Source organism: Cucurbita maxima, unplaced genomic scaffold (assembly GCF_002738345.1).
Source record: "Cucurbita maxima cultivar Rimu unplaced genomic scaffold, Cmax_1.0 Cma_Scf00010, whole genome shotgun sequence".
In the NCBI taxonomy this organism is placed as follows: domain Eukaryota; kingdom Viridiplantae; phylum Streptophyta; class Magnoliopsida; order Cucurbitales; family Cucurbitaceae; genus Cucurbita; species Cucurbita maxima.
In genome coordinates this window covers 3,008,132-3,027,266 of record NW_019272026.1, presented here as the reverse complement: position 1 = coordinate 3,027,266, position 19,135 = coordinate 3,008,132, and the positions used below count along the sequence as shown (strand labels likewise).

Here is a 19,135-nt window from a genome sequence, read left to right as displayed (position 1 = left end):
TAATTATTAATTTTGTGTTAATAAATTTCTAAATTTTTTTTTTTAAAAAATATCTAAGGTCTTTAATCTTTCAGTTTTTTTGTTTAGTGGGTTCTAGATATAAAAAGAATATAAAATTCATACATAAATTAATTGGACATAAAATTAAAATAAAGAAAAAAACAATAATGAGTTACTGAAAAGGACAATTGGTTAGAGTATTATTTAAAAACCCTTCAAAGGGAGGACTTTGACCCACTACTTTTCCGAGCTTGAAATAATCAAATCTATATTCTCTCAGCTCATATCTTAATCTTAGCATTCCATTCTTGAAAAGGTCACTGTTTATATTTCTCTCAATCTTTGCCTTCAACCTCTATTACTTTTCAATCAAAAGCCCCCACATCTCTCCATTAAATCTGTTGGGTCCCCTTCTCTCTCTCTCTCTCTCTCTCTCCTCTGAACCCTTATTTTAAAGCCACAGGATTCTGGCTTCCCATTTATGGCTACCAAAAGCTATACCTCCTCCCAAGCTTCTAGTATTATTCTCCTTTCTCACATCAAACCTTCCGGAAAGTTTCACACACACAGACTTGGAAATGTCTGGTTTCACGTGTAGAGACCTTATGAAGATGAAGATCAAAGGGATTTTATAAAACAAAGGGAAGAAACCAAGCATGTTCATCAAAGTATCATGCTGGTTTAAATTAGAATTCCCATTCTTCTCTCCCTCTCTCTCTCTGTCCATTCATCAGTTTTCCATAACATAGCCTCTTATTATGGAGATCGCCTTCCACCTCCATGAAAGCCATCGCCATAGCTTTCTCCAAACTCTAATGCACTCTTTTGGCTGCACTTACATTTGCCTCTGGTCTTATTTACCTCAACCATCCAAGTATCTGATCTCTCTCTCTCTCCCTCTTCTTTCCCTTTTGTATTTTCTTCTGGGTTTTGGTCATTTTGTGCTGATGGGTTTTGGTTCTTTTTTGGACATGACATGCAGCTGCTTGAGGTTTTTGGATGGCTTATGCGTACAGGAGATTGAAGTACAGACATGTTCTTCATCTGCTGGGAGTTTGGCTCAGCTGCTTTTTGAGGAATATAGGCAATTAGAATTCAGTGTTGAAGATGGGTAATTAATTTACATTCTTTTGTTTGGGTTTTTTGTGTAAAATGGAGCTAGTTTTGTTATATAAGTGGCTTTGTTTTATGCATATATATATAGGCTTGTTCCAGGACTGGCACACAAGCACAATGATCCTTGTCTGAAGTTGGAGGATTCCCAGCTTCAAACTTATGCTTCTGCTGATATACAAAGACGGTTTTATCTCGTAAGTTCACAAGTTCAAGAGATTAATGTTTTGGTTTACTTCAAACACTGTTAAATCTTATGCCTTTTTTTCTGGATTTGTTTGTTCAGGCAGCAAGGATTCAGGTTGGTTTTGCATCCTATGGGAATGATTTCATTGATTACTTTTAACGTCTAAATTTTCAGCCTAACATTTGGGAGATGATTATTACAGGCTTCGATCTTTTTGGGGAGCATCAATGGAGAAATTGAGCTCGGTTTCTCTAATGTTTCTCAGGTGAAAAGAATAAAGCCTTTTGAGATCTCTACCATATTCAAAAGCTTAAACTAATGATTATCAGTTCAGGTTGACATGCAGATGATAATAAACAACTTGTTACCTGGTGATGTTGTCGGTCCCAAGATTCCATTGGAGCTTCCTCAGCCAGCAACAAAACTAAAATTGATCCCAAGCTCGAGTCTGAGCCCGATCCCGAACCCAAACCCGAACCAGCTTTCATCTTCTACTTCTTCCTTGAGATCACAGTCAATGGACAGCCCTGCAGAGTGCTCTTCTCTTCTGCTTAATGCAATTCAAACCACTCCCCATATCACAGAGCCCTTCACAGCTGACATTCCCATTCTGCCAAGCCAGCATCAGCACTCCATGGACTCCATTTTTGCCCAAGCAAGAAACCTTCAGTTCCCCACGCCAGAGGCCTTAGATGAAGCCATGACAAGAACCATTCTAGCTGTTCTGTCTTCGCCAGCCGGTTCATCTTCCTCCTCTATGCATAAGACTTTAGAGGGGATGATTACTCCAACCTACCATTTGAATGTAAAAGCCAGTGCATTCAAGAAATATGCTAGAGTACTAACCCCGACTACGGCACGGTTGAATCAAAACTTGAGCACCAGGCAAAGCTTGCTCAAGAGATCATTAGCTTTCATGAGAAACTTGAATCTCATGAGGCTTCGGGAGCGCATGCCAACAACAAGTCGACCAACGAGCTCACAACTACACCATGTGATATCAGAGCGGCGGCGGAGGGAGAAGCTCAATGACAGCTTTCAAGCATTGAAATCTCTACTCCCTCCAGGAACTAAGGTTCAATCTTTGCCTGAAAATCTTTACAATTACTTAAAAACGCTTAAAAAGTCACTCATCCTCACATTTGTAAGACAATTTCGGTTTGAATAATGGAATTTGTATAATGCAGAAAGACAAAGGATCAGTGCTAACAACTACAAGGGAGTATATGAGTTCTTTGAAAGCTCAAGTGGCTGAGCTTAGTCGAAGGAACCAACAATTGGAAGCACAGCTTTTGCAAAGTGCAAAAGACGAAGAAACAAGTGTTTTTTCCCAAGAAGAAAGATTCAGAGTGGGAATTTCACAAGTTTCAGAGTCGACATCAGAAGGCCAAATTATAGATTTGCATATAACAACTAGAGGAGAATCTCCATTGACAGACATGGTCATTGGAGTTCTTGAGTTCTTGAAGCCGCTTAACAATGTGAGAGTTGTATCAATGGAAGGCAACACCCAGTTAACACCTTCAAGTTCTACTAACCACCTAACTTTGAGATTAATCATTGAGGTAATTAGGCATTAATTAATACTTAGTTTCTGCAACAAAAATATGCAAACTTGATGAAATCCTAAGTGACAGAAAATCAATCAATACATCCACAATAATCCAAACCCCTGCATCACATCAGAATGATTATCCATTCTATCATTAATCAAAAAGCATCAAATAAAAAACATATTCTTCATACTATTATTACAAGTAGGACAACCTCAGAGTCAGAGATGCTTCCTGTAACAAAGTTGTCAATTAAGAAAGTGAGTAGGAAAGTGCAATTAATTTATCTAATCATTTTTCATTTAGAAAGATAATATCCATTAGGAAATGGGAAGGAAAGGGGGGGTAAAAGAGCAGGTAGATAAATGAAGTCAGATAAAGAGAAAAACGAAAAACTTTGGTTTAAAATTTCTACTTTTCTTACTTTTCTTTTTTCCTTATTGAATTAGGAGAATGAATGGGACGAGTCTGCCTTCCGGGAAGCAGTGGAAAGGGTTGTATCTGACCTGGCTCGGTGACAACAGAACCAATCACTATCTCGAATTGGTCAACTGCTCAGTTGATCTCCACCACTAGTTTTTTTCCCCCCTATATTTATTGTATTATATTATTATTTTTTTAATGAGATATAGATTAGTGGTTTTATTGTTCCTTTTGTTTTTTTTGTACTTTTTTTTTTCTGTCTCCTTGCTTAGGATAGTCTGGCAAGTTTTGTTCTCAATATCAAGAACCATTTACATGATGTTAAGACAGCAAACTTCTTCGTTGTATCTTCACAACAGTATTAATATTTGATCTTGACTCCTATAAGCAAAAAAGCCTCTTGAAAACATAAGTTTCGCTATACTTTCAATTTTCTCTAACTTCCAAACAGCCCTCTTGAGACACAATTAGACCTCTCATCACGTTGAAGCCTCCTTATATCTATGTCTATTTCTCTTCTCTCAAGCACATCATTTATCTAAATTCAATCACAGAAATCTGTGAGTCTTCAAATCGATATGAGGCTATATCATATCCACAACAATCACTTAAATTCAGATGAATATCAAAGACTAAATCAATATGTTCAAAGTGCTAAAGAAAACACAAAATAAAGACCAGAATTGTAACTAATTAAGGTAGATTAATGAATTGCATATTTACAAAGAAGCATGGATACAAGTACGACACACAAAGACGAAATGACACGACACATAATTTTTATAAAAAATCTAGGCCACAGACATGAGTCACATAATGATAATATGTTTACTAGAATTGAATTTGTAAAAGTATATATCATTTTTACACCATAAGAAAATTCTGTCAATAATTTATGCATTTATATGCTCCAAATGTGGTTGATGTATTTCGCTCCCCTCCTTTTTTTTATCCTATATTACTATGTGTTAGTGTTCAATACCAATCTAACAGATGTTGTATCTATATTGGTTATGTACAACAAGTGTCCAACACATTTATTGGGCTAACAAGTATCCAAAATGTGTCGGAGAGTCCAAGTGTCCAACACGCCAAACTAAAGTATATATACTTCTTAGCATATTTACGTATTTAGAAAGCTAAGGTTCTGGATGCTACAAGACATTTGAGTTTCCAAAAGAAGCCGTCGCCGAAATTGACTGCAACTTTTAAGGGAGTGTCATCGTCAATATTCCTCTTTCAAGATCCACCTACCAATGCAAGACTGAATCTTTTACCTGTTCGGCTTTTTGGGCTTTCCACAGACTCAATGGACAAGATTATTGAACAGCCTTTTTAATTAATGGGGTTGTGCTTTCATCTTGGCTGCAAGTTCTGATCTTAATCTTTTAACTATTTCTCATGGGCGAGTCAGAAAAGGCTTGGAGACGGCAGTATTGACTGTCGATTTATCAATTGCAGTAAGTGTCATCATACGATGAGATATATACTCTTAAATATGAACGTAACTTCCTATGAACCTTCCAAATAATATTTGATATGAACTATTTTCTGCACAATCGTTACCCAAACTTTATACAAAAAATAATGAATAAAGAACAAAGAAAAATTAGATTTTAAATTAAATTAAAAAAACTAAAGGAGCGTTTGACTAAGAAGCCTAGATTTAACATTAGAATTGTACAGATAATAGATATCTAATTGTAGACAGGACCATGAAGGGGCCTGAACACGATTAGAGAATTGGGGTTGTGACGCTGTTTTGGTGAGATCAGCTCCAATTATTTTATTCTTAGGATCAACTTGGTTTAAAGAAATGGTGATGTGGTCGACTGTACCAAGTAGTAGGTTTTGAGTTTTTGAATTGATTGAGGCGACAAATAAGATCGTTGGTCAGAAATTTGGGTTAATGGAAGTGGGATTACTTTATTATTATCCCTTGTATTCACAACTTGAATGAAATTTGTTCGGTTTATTGACCAGATGGGTCCTCCTGAATTTCTTAGGAGCTTTGGAATGGTGTCGGGGCTAGCAGGCCTACTAACATGAACAAGTCTAGAGCCCATTATCCACTTTCACATCATGCAAATTTGAGTTTTAAAGCATAAATCAACTATTTTTTTAATTCACGAGTTGCTTCTTAATATGACAATACATCTTTACCAATTATTTTTAAACACAACGTGAGTTGTATAGTCAAATCAATATGCGCAAGAAAGAAAATCCATTCCAAACAAGCACAAAATTAGAAGTCAAAGAGAAAATTAAGTTCTATATTTAATCACTAAGTCATATCTATAATATCCATCTAATTACTCCACTTTTTAAGAAAAAAATAATTATCTCTAAACTTTATTTACATTTTTACCTCACTATGGTAAATAAAGTATTAATCAGACATGTTCAGTAGATTATCCAATTGTTTTCTACATTAAACCAATTCAAACTTAAAAGATGAATTCAATAGCATGCCACGCAAACATTTTAGCAATGTAGAAACTAAATAGAAGCACAGCACAGCATTTTGTGATAATAGTCAAAGCTTTCTATTTTGAGGGAAAAGGTTTGGGTCTAAATATATTATATAATGCAAAAAAAATTATCTAATAACGACGATAAATCTATTTAAATAGATTTAAAAAAGCAGAGAAATCCTGATTAGCAGCATTACCTCTGAATTCAACCAGCATCCTTGAAACATCCCAGCTGCATCCCAAGAGGCCAAGATGTCACCTCTTTACTGTACAAAACGGGCGGCCTTGTTAGCAAAAGCATGAGAGATTAGTTTTCTTACATAATTTCCTTAAGAGATTATCATGTAATATGATAATCTGTTTCTTTTGACTCCAAATAAAGCATATGATGTTAAACATTGGACCTCTGAACACCATCACTAATATGTGTCAAATAAGTTCAATATCAACATTTCAAAAGCCTTTCCAATTTGCATAGTAACTCAGGAAATCGACCCCAAAGAAATCGATTTTGCATCCGGTCGCAATGCAACTATCAACAATGATTCTTTCACCTATTTGGAATGACTTTTTTTAGGGCTTAAAAATACATTTTTCACTTAAGCATAGAAAGTTCTTTCAAACATGCTCATATTCCCATCATACAATCGCAAAATCTTCATCCACAGCATGAGCTTCCTCGCTTTTCTCCACACTAAGTAGCTTCTCCCTGAGCTTAATAATAAATTCTTCCCTAGCACTTTCATGCTCATTTAGAAACCTTTTTAGGGTATCTTTTCCCCGGAAACTCTGACCATTGAAACTGTAGTTCGAACCAGCCTTCGAGATGAATTTGTGTTTCAACCCCAAATCAATAATCTCTGTTTCCCGACAAATTCCCTTGCCAAATTCCAGCTCAAATTGAGCACTTCTAAATGGAGGAGCCAGCTTATTCTTCACAATCTTCACAAGAACTTGACTACCTACCGTCTACAAGTGAAAGCAGATCAGAAGTAGATCGAGGCCACAAAATGAGAAAAATTCTAAATAAGAATTGTAAAAGTGAAGTGTTTAAAGATTGCATCAAATACTAGACCGAGTAATTTAAGGAATGCAAAGAGTACAATATCTTTTTTGCCTCATAAAACAAATGCAGAATACAAAATCAACTGTTAGCATAAAGTGTTTAAAAAATTAATGCGTAAAAAAAAATATTTTTAAGAACTTAAAAAGTCAAATATAAGTACAAGTAAGCACCGTCTCGTTTGCACACACTCTCTTTCTCTCCTTTGATTCTCCCTCCTCAACAAATTTCCCACTCCCCCTAAGCAAATATCATGTATATCTCACTCTTTCTCTCTGCCCTCTCACTCTGACCAAGTCTATCCCTCTCTCCATCGCTCACTAAGTCTCTTCAAAAGAAATTTCCATACTCCTTGCTCAATCACACTAAAATTAAAAATATAAATATAAATAAATGAACGACGGTTACTCAAACACAATCTAAGCAAATAGGCTACCTCAATGCATTTGTGAAAGTTTGGCAGTTCTAAAGTAGGATGATCATGCGGTTCATAAAAACTGTTGAGATAATAAAACCACAGGTCAGAAGATCACGTCCAATTAATTAAGCACTTCTTTGAAAAGCACAAATAAACACACCCTTATAATTTTTATTAGAAAACCAGTAACCTCTTAGAAAGATACACAAATGGTACAGTTTAATGTATACTCATCCTGTAGTAGTTCATGCAAACAAGACCGCGCGAAATGTAATTGAATTTAACCACCAGTGAAAGTAGCCCATCGAAATTGTGAAGCCACGATTGAGATTTTTTTTAATTTGTAAACTATAAATCAAATTTATACCTCATCAAGCTTCTTGATAAGTCCTTTACTTTTGACGTTTAGGCGCACTGAAGCATAGGATTTTAATGCATTTCCACCACAAGTAACTTCAGTCGGGCCACCAAATCCTCCAAAAGTTGAAATGTTTGACCTCACCTGAAGATAGACTCAAACATGAATGTATTATTTCTCAACAAATATCTTTTATCTCATGGAAGTAAAATGTAGGAAAAGATACTTCGATGCCCTGTGCAGATGCATTATAATATACACCAATGCGTGCACCACTGGATATATACAGTTGGGTAATGAACCTCGGAAAAGAATGTTAGAATGGGTGATGAGTCATAAATTAGTCAAAACAGACCAACAAGCAACGAGGCAAAACATGATGACTCTCAAAAACGTAAAAGTTAATGGACGTTTTAATAAGGTTGATCAACCAATACAACGATTATTGGGTAGCATGGCATAACCTAAATATTAAAAGGAAAAGGCTCAGAAACCGCATATATTCATTGAAGCAATAACAATAATTAATTATATCTTCAATCCGTACCATTAAGAAAAGTAGTAGACGAAACTTACCTGATTAATAAATACCAAAAGTGTTTGCGATGATGATAAAGAGTGAGTCAGTTTTCTAAGTGTCTGACCCATCAGTCTAGCATGCATTGCCATATGAGAATCACCCACTGCACCATCAAATTCATTCTTCGGAACAAGCGCAGCTACCTATCATAATGAAAATTTCGTTGTCAAAATAGCAATTAGAACATGGATAAGAACTGATCATAAATGCTTCCCACTAATATGCATCACAATTATGTGCTGGGCATCGCAGTTATGTTTAGGGCTTCACATACCAAAAGCTTTATCCCTAATACTGACTGAAATGAAACTAGAAGGAAAAAGAAACGAAAATAAATTGTGGTTTATGGCGCTAGTAGAATTTATTCAGAAACTATATCTGAGGATGAAAATAGAGACCATGGATATGTTTTAAGAACACAAAAACAAAAGTTCTACTACTGCAATCAAAAAAGTTCTATTCTCTCAAACCAGGGAAAAGAAATAATATCAAACTCTATAAAGGTATCCTTACGAGACCCATATGCATTTCAAATTCAAACCACATAAAAAACATAACATACACTGTCAACAATAACAACGTCAACAGAACCACTCCGAATTAGGGTGTCTACAAGGCTTAGAGCCTGTTCGCCAGAATCTGGTTGTGAAAGAAGCAGCTTACTGGTGTCCACCCCAATAGACTTAGCCAGTGCTGGATCAAGAGCATGCTCCGCATCAATGAAAGCACAATAACCTACAGCAGAAAAAAAAATGTTTTAAGAGAATGAAGAAGAGCAAATACGTAATCCCAGAGAAGAAAAATTATAACACAAGAGAATCTACATATGTCAAGCATAGCACTTATGTTCTTATTCTGTCTTCTATCGTGAAGTGATTGGATCACAAATTGTAACATAAGCTAAAGGGACAAAACACATTCAACAGGGTTGAGGATGCAGCTTTGGTGCCATTTAGTAGTATGTGTCATAGGCAAATTATTTATGCTTAGAGGGAGTGAAAAAGTCCCAAGGCAGTGCATGAAGAAAACCTCCTTCCTTCTGTGATTCAGCAATTACATGCAGTGCAAGGGTTGTCTTCCCAGAAGCCTCTGGACCAAATATTTCCACAATGCGTCCCTGAAGAGATCTCGAGGTCAAATCACATATGAGATGTTCACACCTTAAATTATATAAAATAATAGGTTAGTTATATGTCATTTCTCGTAAGACTATAAATATAGCCCAAAAAAGCATAAACAAAGTTGACTTCTTGTTTCAACTAAACTAAATTTAAAGGTATAAAATGTAAATCCGCAGACCAAAGGAAAATTCAAGTGAGATTTCCTACTTTTTACTTCCACTTCTATCCTTCCCAAACCATATAAACCGAAAGCTTGGTACATGGGAAATAAATCATCATGGCCTTTGTGAGACTGATCTCCAAGGACGCTACATTGTTGAGGTTCAAAGGCATTAATAATGGATGTTGTATGGTGGCCAGGCAAGGAGTAAAGCCAAGAGAAAAAAACGGGAGGACAATGATGACTTTCCTAGTAACATATCTTCTAAGAAGGGACACGACTTTGACAGTTTTTATCTGTCGGTCTCAGTCTCATCTATTTCTAATACATATTTACCCGTGATAATTGGATCAAACAACCGAACTTTCTATTGAGCATTTCATTGACAGTGGGGCTGAATGTTGAGACTTAAGCTTACATTGTGCTTCAAAAGTAATACCCGATAAGCCTCACTGTTGAGGAAAGTGAAAAGAGAAATTGGCTTGAAAGAAAGGATTTAACATAAAATGATGGTCAACTCCTACCTAGAATTGAAAATCTTAGAGTTAGATATCATGAAATAAAAAACATTTTTAGTTTTCCAAGATTAAGATATACTAATTTTACAAAATGAAAATTAAATCCGTGAAACATTGTCGAATGAAAAAATTATGGAAAATATGTTTTCGTTGATTTCTAATCGATTGTGAGATGGCTCTAAAATCCCCAAACATATGACAGTTAAAGATTCCGTGAATGAATTCAGGATTTCAAGCACAAACTTGCAAATTACCTTTGGAAGTCCACCAGTTCCAAGTGCTATATCCAGGGCAAAGGAACCGGTTGATACCACAGGGACGTGATTAGAACAGACAGACTGACCAAGCCACATGATAGAGCCCTTGCCAAAAGATGAGGAGATCTGATCAAGGGCTTTTCGAAGAGCAACCTCTTTCTCCGACACATTCTCTTCAAAGCCACTACCAGACTTCAACTTTCTTCTACCTGCTAATCCAAAATAGAAAAAATGAGATAGCTACATAGACTCCAATAAAGCTCCTGAAGAAGGAAACTTTAACAGATTAAAAATAAATTAACCATCAGAAGTTGGATTTATATTCCCAAGAGGAATTTTAAAGACGAATTCAGAATCATTGAAAGAAAAAGCGATCGGCATTCACCATCAAACTTAGGATCAATTTCAATTTACTATAGCATGAAAATAAGGCTCCATTTTCAATATGATGTAAATTCAAAAGTAACATTCAGAACCTTTCGAAGAAAACCCGTTAGTTTGATTAGATATTCCCGGCATTAGGCTCCAAAATCCCTGCACATGTAATAAACACTATCTCAATCTCAGCATGCTCCTCACAAGAGAGAAAGAAATACATCGAACAATTAAAATTTCAAAAGCACAAACTACAAAACCAACAATCTACTTCTTCAGTGCACATTTCTATCGTAACATCATAAGAAACATCATACTGAGACCGTAAATGCAAGCATGAGCGAAATAAAGTAAATCAGAAATCAAGATAACAATCATAGAAAGAGAAAAACCTTGTGTTTGAAAAAGTAGAAATTCAACGGAGACGCATTCCGAAGAAGTCTCGCCATATCACACCAAGGGAAAGAAGTTTCCTCGGAACAAAATTTGGAGAACAGTTTACGAAGTTCCACAACTAAAATGCTAGCGTTTTCATGCTTGCGCACGTAGCAGAGTGAGAGGAAGGAAGAAGATGAGCAGGTGGAGTTGCAGCAGAAGCAAGTAGCTGAAATGAGGCTTCTGGCTTCGCTCTTCCCTCCGCCAGGGTCGAAATGGGCGGGCAAATTGAGATATGAAACGACGGAGTTTAAAATCGTCGACCCATCTCAAATAGAATGGGCCAAGCCAGGTTTAAGGGACATTCGAGGCCCATTTAAAGCTATGGTCAAATTACAAATTTAACCTCTAAATTTTTAATTTTTTTAAAATTAAAATTTTAGGTTTCTATTAGCCACAAACGGTAAATTTATATCTAACGAGTCAACTAATTTCTCACCGCCTTTTCGCTTTTTTTAAGAGAAAAAAAAAATACGACCTAAAATATATATATATATTATTAATTATTTTTTTTAACAATTCTTAATAAAAATAAAAATAAAAAGTACAGTTATTTACACAATATTTGAATTTTTTATCAAAACACTTAATAAAAATCTACTTTCAAAATTCCTCTATTAAAATTTTAAAAATATATTTGCAAAGAAAAGAAAAACATAGCAACCTTTTTGTCAAAGAAATTTGTAAAATATACTTTCAAATATTTGTTTTTTTTTTTCTTTTTTTTGTTAAATGGCACACGAGATAATTGCTTCACACAAAATGAATCGAAATATTGATATACAATTAAAAAAACAAATTATCTAACCAAGCTCAACCTTACATTTCTAAACATAAGCTTTAGAAACTCAAGAGCTTATACTTCCGGCCGATCATCAACTTTATGGATTTCAGAACACTAGGGTTTATGATTCCGAACCCGTGCCCCAACGGGTCTAGGTTCATTCGACTTTTGTGTCAAATTCTAGAGATTTTTCTAAAAGAAAATTACGAATCAGCATTGCCATCTTTGCTACTGGAATCATCAGCTGGCTTCTCTGGAGACACGATGCGTCTGCTCAGAGGATCGACAACACGAGTATCACGGGGTCCACCTTTCCGCGCCATTGCAACCATTGGAGGGGGTGGAAGTACCCCTGATCTAAAAAGAATACGTTGCATGGGTTCTGAAGGCTGAGCACCAACTGAAAGCCAATACCTAGAAGGGAGAGTGTGATGAGTGAATGATTAGTATGAAAGACGAGGCTATTGCGTGTACAAGCTCGAAATGAATACTACCACAGTAAAACAGCAAAGCTTATGCAGCAAAATAATCTAAATCATCCAATCTCAGGTTATAGCAACTCTTTTTGAATTATAGGAGCTTAAAAGAAGGGAGGTGGTAGGTGTGGCATAAAATCATACTAGCCCAAGTTCCTTGCTAGTAAATATTGTCCGCTTTGACCCGTTACGTTAGGGGAGGCTTCCACCCTTATAATGAGTGTTTTGTTTCCTTCTCCAACCAATGTTGGATCTCATAATCCACCTCCCTTGGGGGCCCGGCGTCCTCGTTGGCACACCGCCCGGAGTCTGACTCTGATACCATTTGTAATAGCCAAACCCCACCGTTAGTAGATATTGTCCGTCTTAACCCATTACGTATCGTCGTCAGCTTCACAGTTTTAAAATGCGCCTACTAGGAAGAGGTTTCCACACCCTTTTAAAGAATGCTTCGTTCCCCTAGAAGTATACAGTGGACAATGGAGATAGCATTTTGACAACTACCTTACACAAAAATGTGCTATGAAGAGCGGCCTTACTATACTCGTAGAAGACCAATTTACTAAAAAAGAGCTGCCCAAGAATTCAAAGCAATCAAGGAATTGGGGGAATATTAACCTGATAGACTCTAAGCCACAAAGAGACCAGAGACCAAACTCTAAATGCCTAAAACTTATACCTGATGGTTTGCTTTTATGCATAGCATGAGACCGTACAATACAAATTATCTTCCAAGATAATGCTTCGTCTTAGACGTGCTATCCTCTGTTCTGTCTACTAATCATTAATCAGAACTCAAATTAGAAATGCAAAAGGTAGGAGACACAAGATTCAGCATTCCGGGGTGTTCAATTTTCCAATTATGAAGCACGACTAGGCGATCCTACTCACGCTTTTACCACTAAACTATTTCCGCTACAATGCAATTAAGGAGCAGCCTAATTACTTTATCAAATGACTCGATGCTCTAAAAAAGTAAGGATTTCCTCATCGGCTCCATCAACTTGATAGCCAGATCCCCTTTTCCATTCTTTCTTCATCACCATTAGCAAACGTAATCACCACAATATCCAAAAGCTTGGGTTATCAAGAAAATATAATCTCTTCTCAACCGTCAAAACCTTTTTTTCTTTTTCATACTTTGATTCATAAGGTGCAAGATGTGAACTGTTAGTAAGATATGGTATAGAAAACAGAATAGCCTGAATTTGGAATTAGGACTTCTTGTTTCAATAGTACTTTGCTTCATCACCAGACCTTACAGCTTCAGCTAATTTGTTTGTTAACTTACCTAATTAAAACTAGTAATAACAATTGCAACGCAGTGTTCAAATTCAAGAACCAAGCAGACTTTAGAATGAAGTTAGCTACAATCCAAAAGCAATCACTTACTTCACTCTTTCAAAATTAAGTCCCATTCGTTTACCACCATCTTAACCTGCAAAAAGATAAAAGAAAAACTCAAACCAAGGGAGAAAAACAAAACAACGTTCAAATCAAGAATCTAAAATCTAACACGCAAGCTAGCAGGAGTAATCAATCACATTTTTTTCCAGATAAACAAACATATAGTAATGGGAAAAAGAAAAAAAAAAAAAACAAATCAATTAACCTGGCAGGGGATTATAGTAACCTAGAACCTCCAGATGCTCGCCGTCCCGGGGAGAACGGCTATCGGCAGCCATAACCCTGTAAAACGGCTTGTTCTTACAACCAAATCTTGACAATCGAATTCGAACCACCATTTTCGAGCTGGTAAAACCCTGCAAATATCTTGCAAATACGCCAAACTGAAATGACGACTGATTAGTGAACAGAACTGGCGCCTTCACTCCCGACTGGCTAGGGCTCCGGGTTCTCTATCATTTTACAATTCGGGTCACATATGGGTCCAACCCGGTATAGGCCCAATGATCTTTTATTAGGCCCATCACACCAAGGTTGCAGTCCGAACTTCGTTTCGATCTTGTAGGCCCATCCTAAACAAGCCCATAGAGTTTGTCGTCGAAAGAATATATTCCTTTTTAAATTTAAAACTCATTTTCTTTTTTTTTTTCTTTTTTTCTCATTTCAATCCCTAAAAAATATAAAAATAACTTTTTGGGTCTATAACAGCGAAATGTAGCAGTCTACGCTAATAGATATTGTTTGTTTTAACCCGTTACTTATCATCGTCAGTCTCATAGTTTTAAAACGTGTATGTTAACCTTTATAAATAATGTTTCATTTCCCTCTTCAACCGACGTGAGATCTCACAACCTACCCCTTAGAAGCCTAGCGTCTTCACTTACACATTGTCCAGGGTCTGATTCTGATACAATTTGTAACAGGCTAGCTAAGCCCATTACATATAGTGGTTAGCCTCACAATTTTAAAAGGTGTCGGTTAGGGAGAGGTTTATACACCATTCTAAAAAATATTTTGTTTCCTTCTCCGCCAAAATGGGATCTCATATAAAATAATCATTTTAAATTTTAAAAAGAAAAACAAAAATAATTTAAAATAACTTCCGGGTTGAACTACAAATTAGTCAATTTTTTTCATACTATCAACAATTAACGAGCCAAGATTTATTAAGAATCAACTATGTATTCACACCTAACTATTAAATAACGAGTGAAGCTAAACGAGGCTCCTAAATTTAAGCTATTATAAACAAATACATAAGACGAAACAACGAACGTGTTATAAAGTTCAAATCGAGTTAGTCATGACATAAAAACGTGTTATTACAGAGTCGGGAGATTTATTAGAATAAACATAGTCCAACCATAAAAACATGTGTTTGAATAATCTTCTTGTTCGAGCATTAATCAACTTCCACGCAGGAAGTCGATTTGACAAACGATACGCTAAATAAAAATATCAATAGTCTTAAATTTGTTAATATATATATATATATAATATTCCCACATTATAAAAATGATTGATTATTCCACAAGTAACGCCATAACTTTATGATAATATTATTGGGCTTGCTTGGCAGCCAAATCCAGATGGCTAATTAGGTTGAAAAAAATTCAAATATTGCGACACAAGATTGACCTTATAAACTTGGAAAAATAAAATAAATAAAATTAAAAACCTTATATATATATATATATATATTAGAAAATAAAATAAGAAAAATAATTAAAAAATTTAAATTTTAAATTTTAAAAGCACAAAAATAATATCGAGATATGGAAATTAGGCTCCATATTAGCCAACCTAATAATAATAAATAAATAAAAAAGAAAAAACTCCAAAGTGGAAACCAGCTCCCATAATGTTCCACAACAATAGCCATCTAAAGAGAACTGGTAGACTTTGAACGGAGAATTCAAAGTAGGGCATAAATTATTATTTTTCCTTAATTAAAATATAAAGTTTATTTTATTGAATTAATCTTAATTTCAATTTTAATTACGATATTGTGCTTTTAAGATTCCTCGTACCTTCTTTTACTCTGATTAAAGCTCATTTAATGACATCAAAATAATATGGTTTAATAAAAAAAATAGTATAAAATATTAAATTTTGTGGGATTTCAAAACAGTATAATAATAATAATAAATAAAAGTAGCAATATAGTCAAACGTGACCATTGTTATTGTCAGGGTCTATAAGGTACTAAAGTCTTACTTATACAATGGGGCATTAAACTTTATCTTTATTATAGGACCACTTCATTTATTGTCACTCGCACGTACTTTACATGCATAGTATTTTATAAGGTGACAGACATAATTTATCATATAAAACTCATAAAGAAAAAAATTAAAATTTTGAAAATATAAACATACCTTGTGACATTCACGAGGATGAAAATGACTAAAAAATATTTAAAGAAATTAAAGATATTGTCTATATTAATAAGTTGTACCTTTATTTTCGATGAATTAATTATAGGAACTTCATGGTTAGGAATAAATTTATAATTTCTTTAAAATGGTATTTATTTATTTATAATATGAGTTGGGATTTTAAAATTGAGGGAGAGTAATAAATATTGAGTCAAATATTAGTTAATTTAAGGTAATTATAATATTAGCAATGGAAATTAAAATATAATATTTATATGAAGAATTTGGAAAAAGGGAGATTTGGTTGGTCAGAGGCGGGGATTCGGAAATAACGGGGAATTTAACACCGCAGGCACGCACGACTCAACCCAACTACCCATTTTTTAAATTCATTTTCCAAAAATAATAAAGGAAATTAGATTTCAAATTATTACAATTTTACATTTTAAATTAACTTTGAGTTAGTTTATTTAAATATATAATATATTTTTATTATAATATTAATAAATATCAATGTGTAAGACTTGATTTAATTAATTAACCAAAAGTGAGAATTACCAAGAAAAAAAAAAAACTTACCGAGCAAACTGTTTTTACTGCAAGGTGAAATGGGATGATATGTCGCTTTTTAGGTAATGTGTGATTCAAAAGTCAATGTCACAAAGCCGACAACTCTTTGAATGGAAAGGATAAATACGATATTGGAAATTGTGCAACGTAGTGCTTATATCTTGTCAGTTTTGATTTAAGTCATAACGACTCGAACTTGACACCTTTGGACCTATTAACCTACCGCTAATCTCGATTGTAATTATTATTTTTATTTTAAACAAATTAATATTAAAAATTATAAGTTATTTTGTTAAGACAAAATGGAGGTTGAAATGTATATACATATAATTTTTATTATTATTATTTAAAGTTTATGCATATAAAATGAATACAAATATTATTGTATTGAACTTTTTAATGTATAAAATTTAATATAATTTTGATAACATATATATATATATATATATATATTAATTAGTCTTGTAATAATACCCATTTATGCTGGGGTTTTTTAGTAAAATTATAGATTTAAATTATAATTTTTATTATAAAGTTTTAAAAACATTGGTTATAATTTCAATTCTCGTTGAATTATAAATAAAGAAAAATGTAATAAAAAATGTCGTTATTAAATGAGTTGTATTTTGTCCGACTTTATCATAAAAATTATATTATGAACCATTCAACACAGGATGAATATATAGTGGGCCGTTTTTAAAAGAAAAATTAAAGGAGAATTTTACTAAATCATTTATTATTATTATAATGTTACATATTATCATCAGTCTCGCGATTTTAAAACACACTTAATAAAGATAAGTTGTCACACTCTTACAATAAATGTTTCGTTCATCACTTTAACTGACGCAGGATCTCACAGTCAATTTTCCTTGGGGCCCAACGTCCTAATTAGCACATCGCTCGATGACTGGATATGATACAATTAGTAATAACTCAAGTCGACGGCGTGAGAGAAATAATTTTTTCAATCTCATTCGACTAACTAACTATGTTTCTGAAACATATAATTCACGATCAATCAGTAAGTTACCTATAAAAAAAGTCAACTCATATTTTTGCTCGATTTTTATCAATAAGATGTATTAGAACAGGATCCGTTACTGTTTTTTAGATAGTGTGAATAAGAGTCGTACTAAAGAAAAATAAAAAATTGGTTATGAAGATTACACGTGGTTGAAAATTTATATAAGACGAAAAGGAATTCAATAGGAAAGTCGTTATTCATTAATTAAAAAAATTGACAGGTCAATTTTCAATTTATCTTAAATTAATTTGATTTATAAGGTGAACAACATATTTAATGCCCATTGATATTAATGGCAAAAATAGGAATTAGATAAAACTATAGGACTTGGGAGCAATATGACATTAATTAATGCCCTTCACATTAAATTGGCTGCTACTCACATATGGTGTCCAAGTAATGTCTCGACCTAATCTTTAAAGGCATCGTATCATTTTATTTTATTTTTCAAGAGTTTTTATTTGAGCGTTTAAATTTTATTTTATTTTCATTTTCAAAATTTCATTATATTGTAGTTCGTTTATTATAACTTTAATTTATAACTGTAATGTCCCATATTGTTGGGAGCAGAACAAAACACGTGGATTGCTAATCCGTTGTACTAGTTTTTTGTAATGAGGGTTTGAATCCCTCTCTTTCCGTTTCTATCAGAGAGAAATAAAGAATATTACTTACTGTATAAACAAATAGTTTTAAATAAACATTATACAATATTTTTATGAGGGTGTGAAAATCTTACAAGCGTTTTAAAGCGTTAAAGATAAGTAAAAAAAGGACAATATCTATTCGGAGTATAAAAACTAAAATGATTTGAGGACAAAATGGTATTTTGACATGTTTTTAATTAAAAATTAATTAAAAATGGCTATTTGATCAGCACAGGCGTGTCCAATATAAACTTTGAAAATTATGTTATCTAATCCAAGCTAAAACTTGTATTTCGCTATCAAAATTATGTTTAAAAAGAATTAATTAATGATTTTTATGATTATAATATTAAAAAATAAATCGACTCGGGGGCAATTTCTGTTCACGAGTTTGACGAAATGTCGTAAAAAATTTTATTTTATTTTATTTTTATTTATTAAATAAAATATTGGAAAGGGCATAAATTTAAATATATAATTGAGTAATATTATAATATATGCTTCATCCCATTTGAATGTATCTTGTTAAGATATATATCATAACCTTTAAATTTTGCACTTACAAATGCTGAATTGAAGATAATAATATTTGGAGCTTGACTACTCAACAATTTATATAAATATTCGATGCTTTAGTTTATTTTATTTAAATTATAAATTTATTTAAGAAGAGTAGTAAAATATTATGTATGACGTAATATATCATCTTTAAAATTTTAGATTTAAGTAAAAAAATCTAACACGGTAGTAGAAGGTCATCTATAGAAATGGTCGAATCTCTAAAAAGAGAAAAAAAAAAAAAAAAAAAAAA

General features: G+C 33.6%; 2 protein-coding genes and 1 pseudogene across 3 annotated transcripts; 1 reads left to right on the top strand and 2 right to left on the bottom strand.

The window, feature by feature from the left end:
• The first annotated feature begins 553 nt into the window (after positions 1-553).
• On the top strand, positions 554-3,502 carry LOC111485152 (putative transcription factor bHLH041). 2 transcript variants are annotated; one of them, XM_023131899.1, is made up of 8 exons: positions 554-874; positions 983-1,111; positions 1,205-1,310; positions 1,400-1,414; positions 1,503-1,565; positions 1,635-2,375; positions 2,488-2,865; positions 3,303-3,502. In XM_023131899.1, the coding sequence occupies exons 1-8, from the start codon at positions 759-761 to the stop codon at positions 3,369-3,371; spliced, it is 1,617 nt and encodes a 538-aa protein (XP_022987667.1). In that variant the 5' UTR covers positions 554-758; the 3' UTR covers positions 3,372-3,502. The 2 variants fall into 2 exon arrangements, with proteins under 2 accessions (XP_022987667.1, XP_022987666.1); XM_023131898.1 differs by having other exon boundaries at positions 554-1,111.
• A 2,618-nt stretch (positions 3,503-6,120) lies between these two features.
• Positions 6,121-11,265, bottom strand: LOC111485207 (DNA repair protein recA homolog 3, mitochondrial-like). The gene is made up of 8 exons (XM_023131982.1): positions 10,993-11,265; positions 10,702-10,759; positions 10,223-10,434; positions 9,199-9,286; positions 8,732-8,904; positions 8,166-8,312; positions 7,599-7,733; positions 6,121-6,719 (listed from the first exon to the last, which is right to left on the bottom strand). Exons 1-8 carry the CDS (start codon positions 11,047-11,049, stop codon positions 6,390-6,392), a joined length of 1,200 nt encoding a protein of 399 aa, XP_022987750.1. The 5' UTR covers positions 11,050-11,265; the 3' UTR covers positions 6,121-6,389.
• A 522-nt stretch (positions 11,266-11,787) lies between these two features.
• LOC111485306 overlaps positions 11,788-19,135 on the bottom strand; it is a 15,279-nt pseudogene continuing 7,931 nt past the window's right edge.

What these genes read in the sequence shown, in the direction of transcription:
- LOC111485207 (XM_023131982.1), bottom strand. Translation starts at nt 11,049, where the DNA reads ATGGCGAGACTTCTTCGGAATGCGTCTCCGTTGAATTTCTACTTTTTC. An exon ending in GAACTGGTGGACTTCCAAAG is followed by an intron (nt 9,287 to 10,222) that starts GTAATTTGCAAG and finishes AGATCTCTTCAG; the next exon opens with GGACGCATTGTGGAAATATT. An exon ending in ACGTTGTTATTGTTGACAGT is followed by an intron (nt 8,313 to 8,731) that starts GTATGTTATGTT and finishes TCATTATGATAG; the next exon opens with GTAGCTGCGCTTGTTCCGAA.
- LOC111485152 (XM_023131898.1), top strand. Translation starts at nt 759, where the DNA reads ATGGAGATCGCCTTCCACCTCCATGAAAGCCATCGCCATAGCTTTCTC. An exon ending in GAATTCAGTGTTGAAGATGG is followed by an intron (nt 1,112 to 1,204) that starts GTAATTAATTTA and finishes ATATATATATAG; the next exon opens with GCTTGTTCCAGGACTGGCAC. An exon ending in GTTTCTCTAATGTTTCTCAG is followed by an intron (nt 1,566 to 1,634) that starts GTGAAAAGAATA and finishes TTATCAGTTCAG; the next exon opens with GTTGACATGCAGATGATAAT.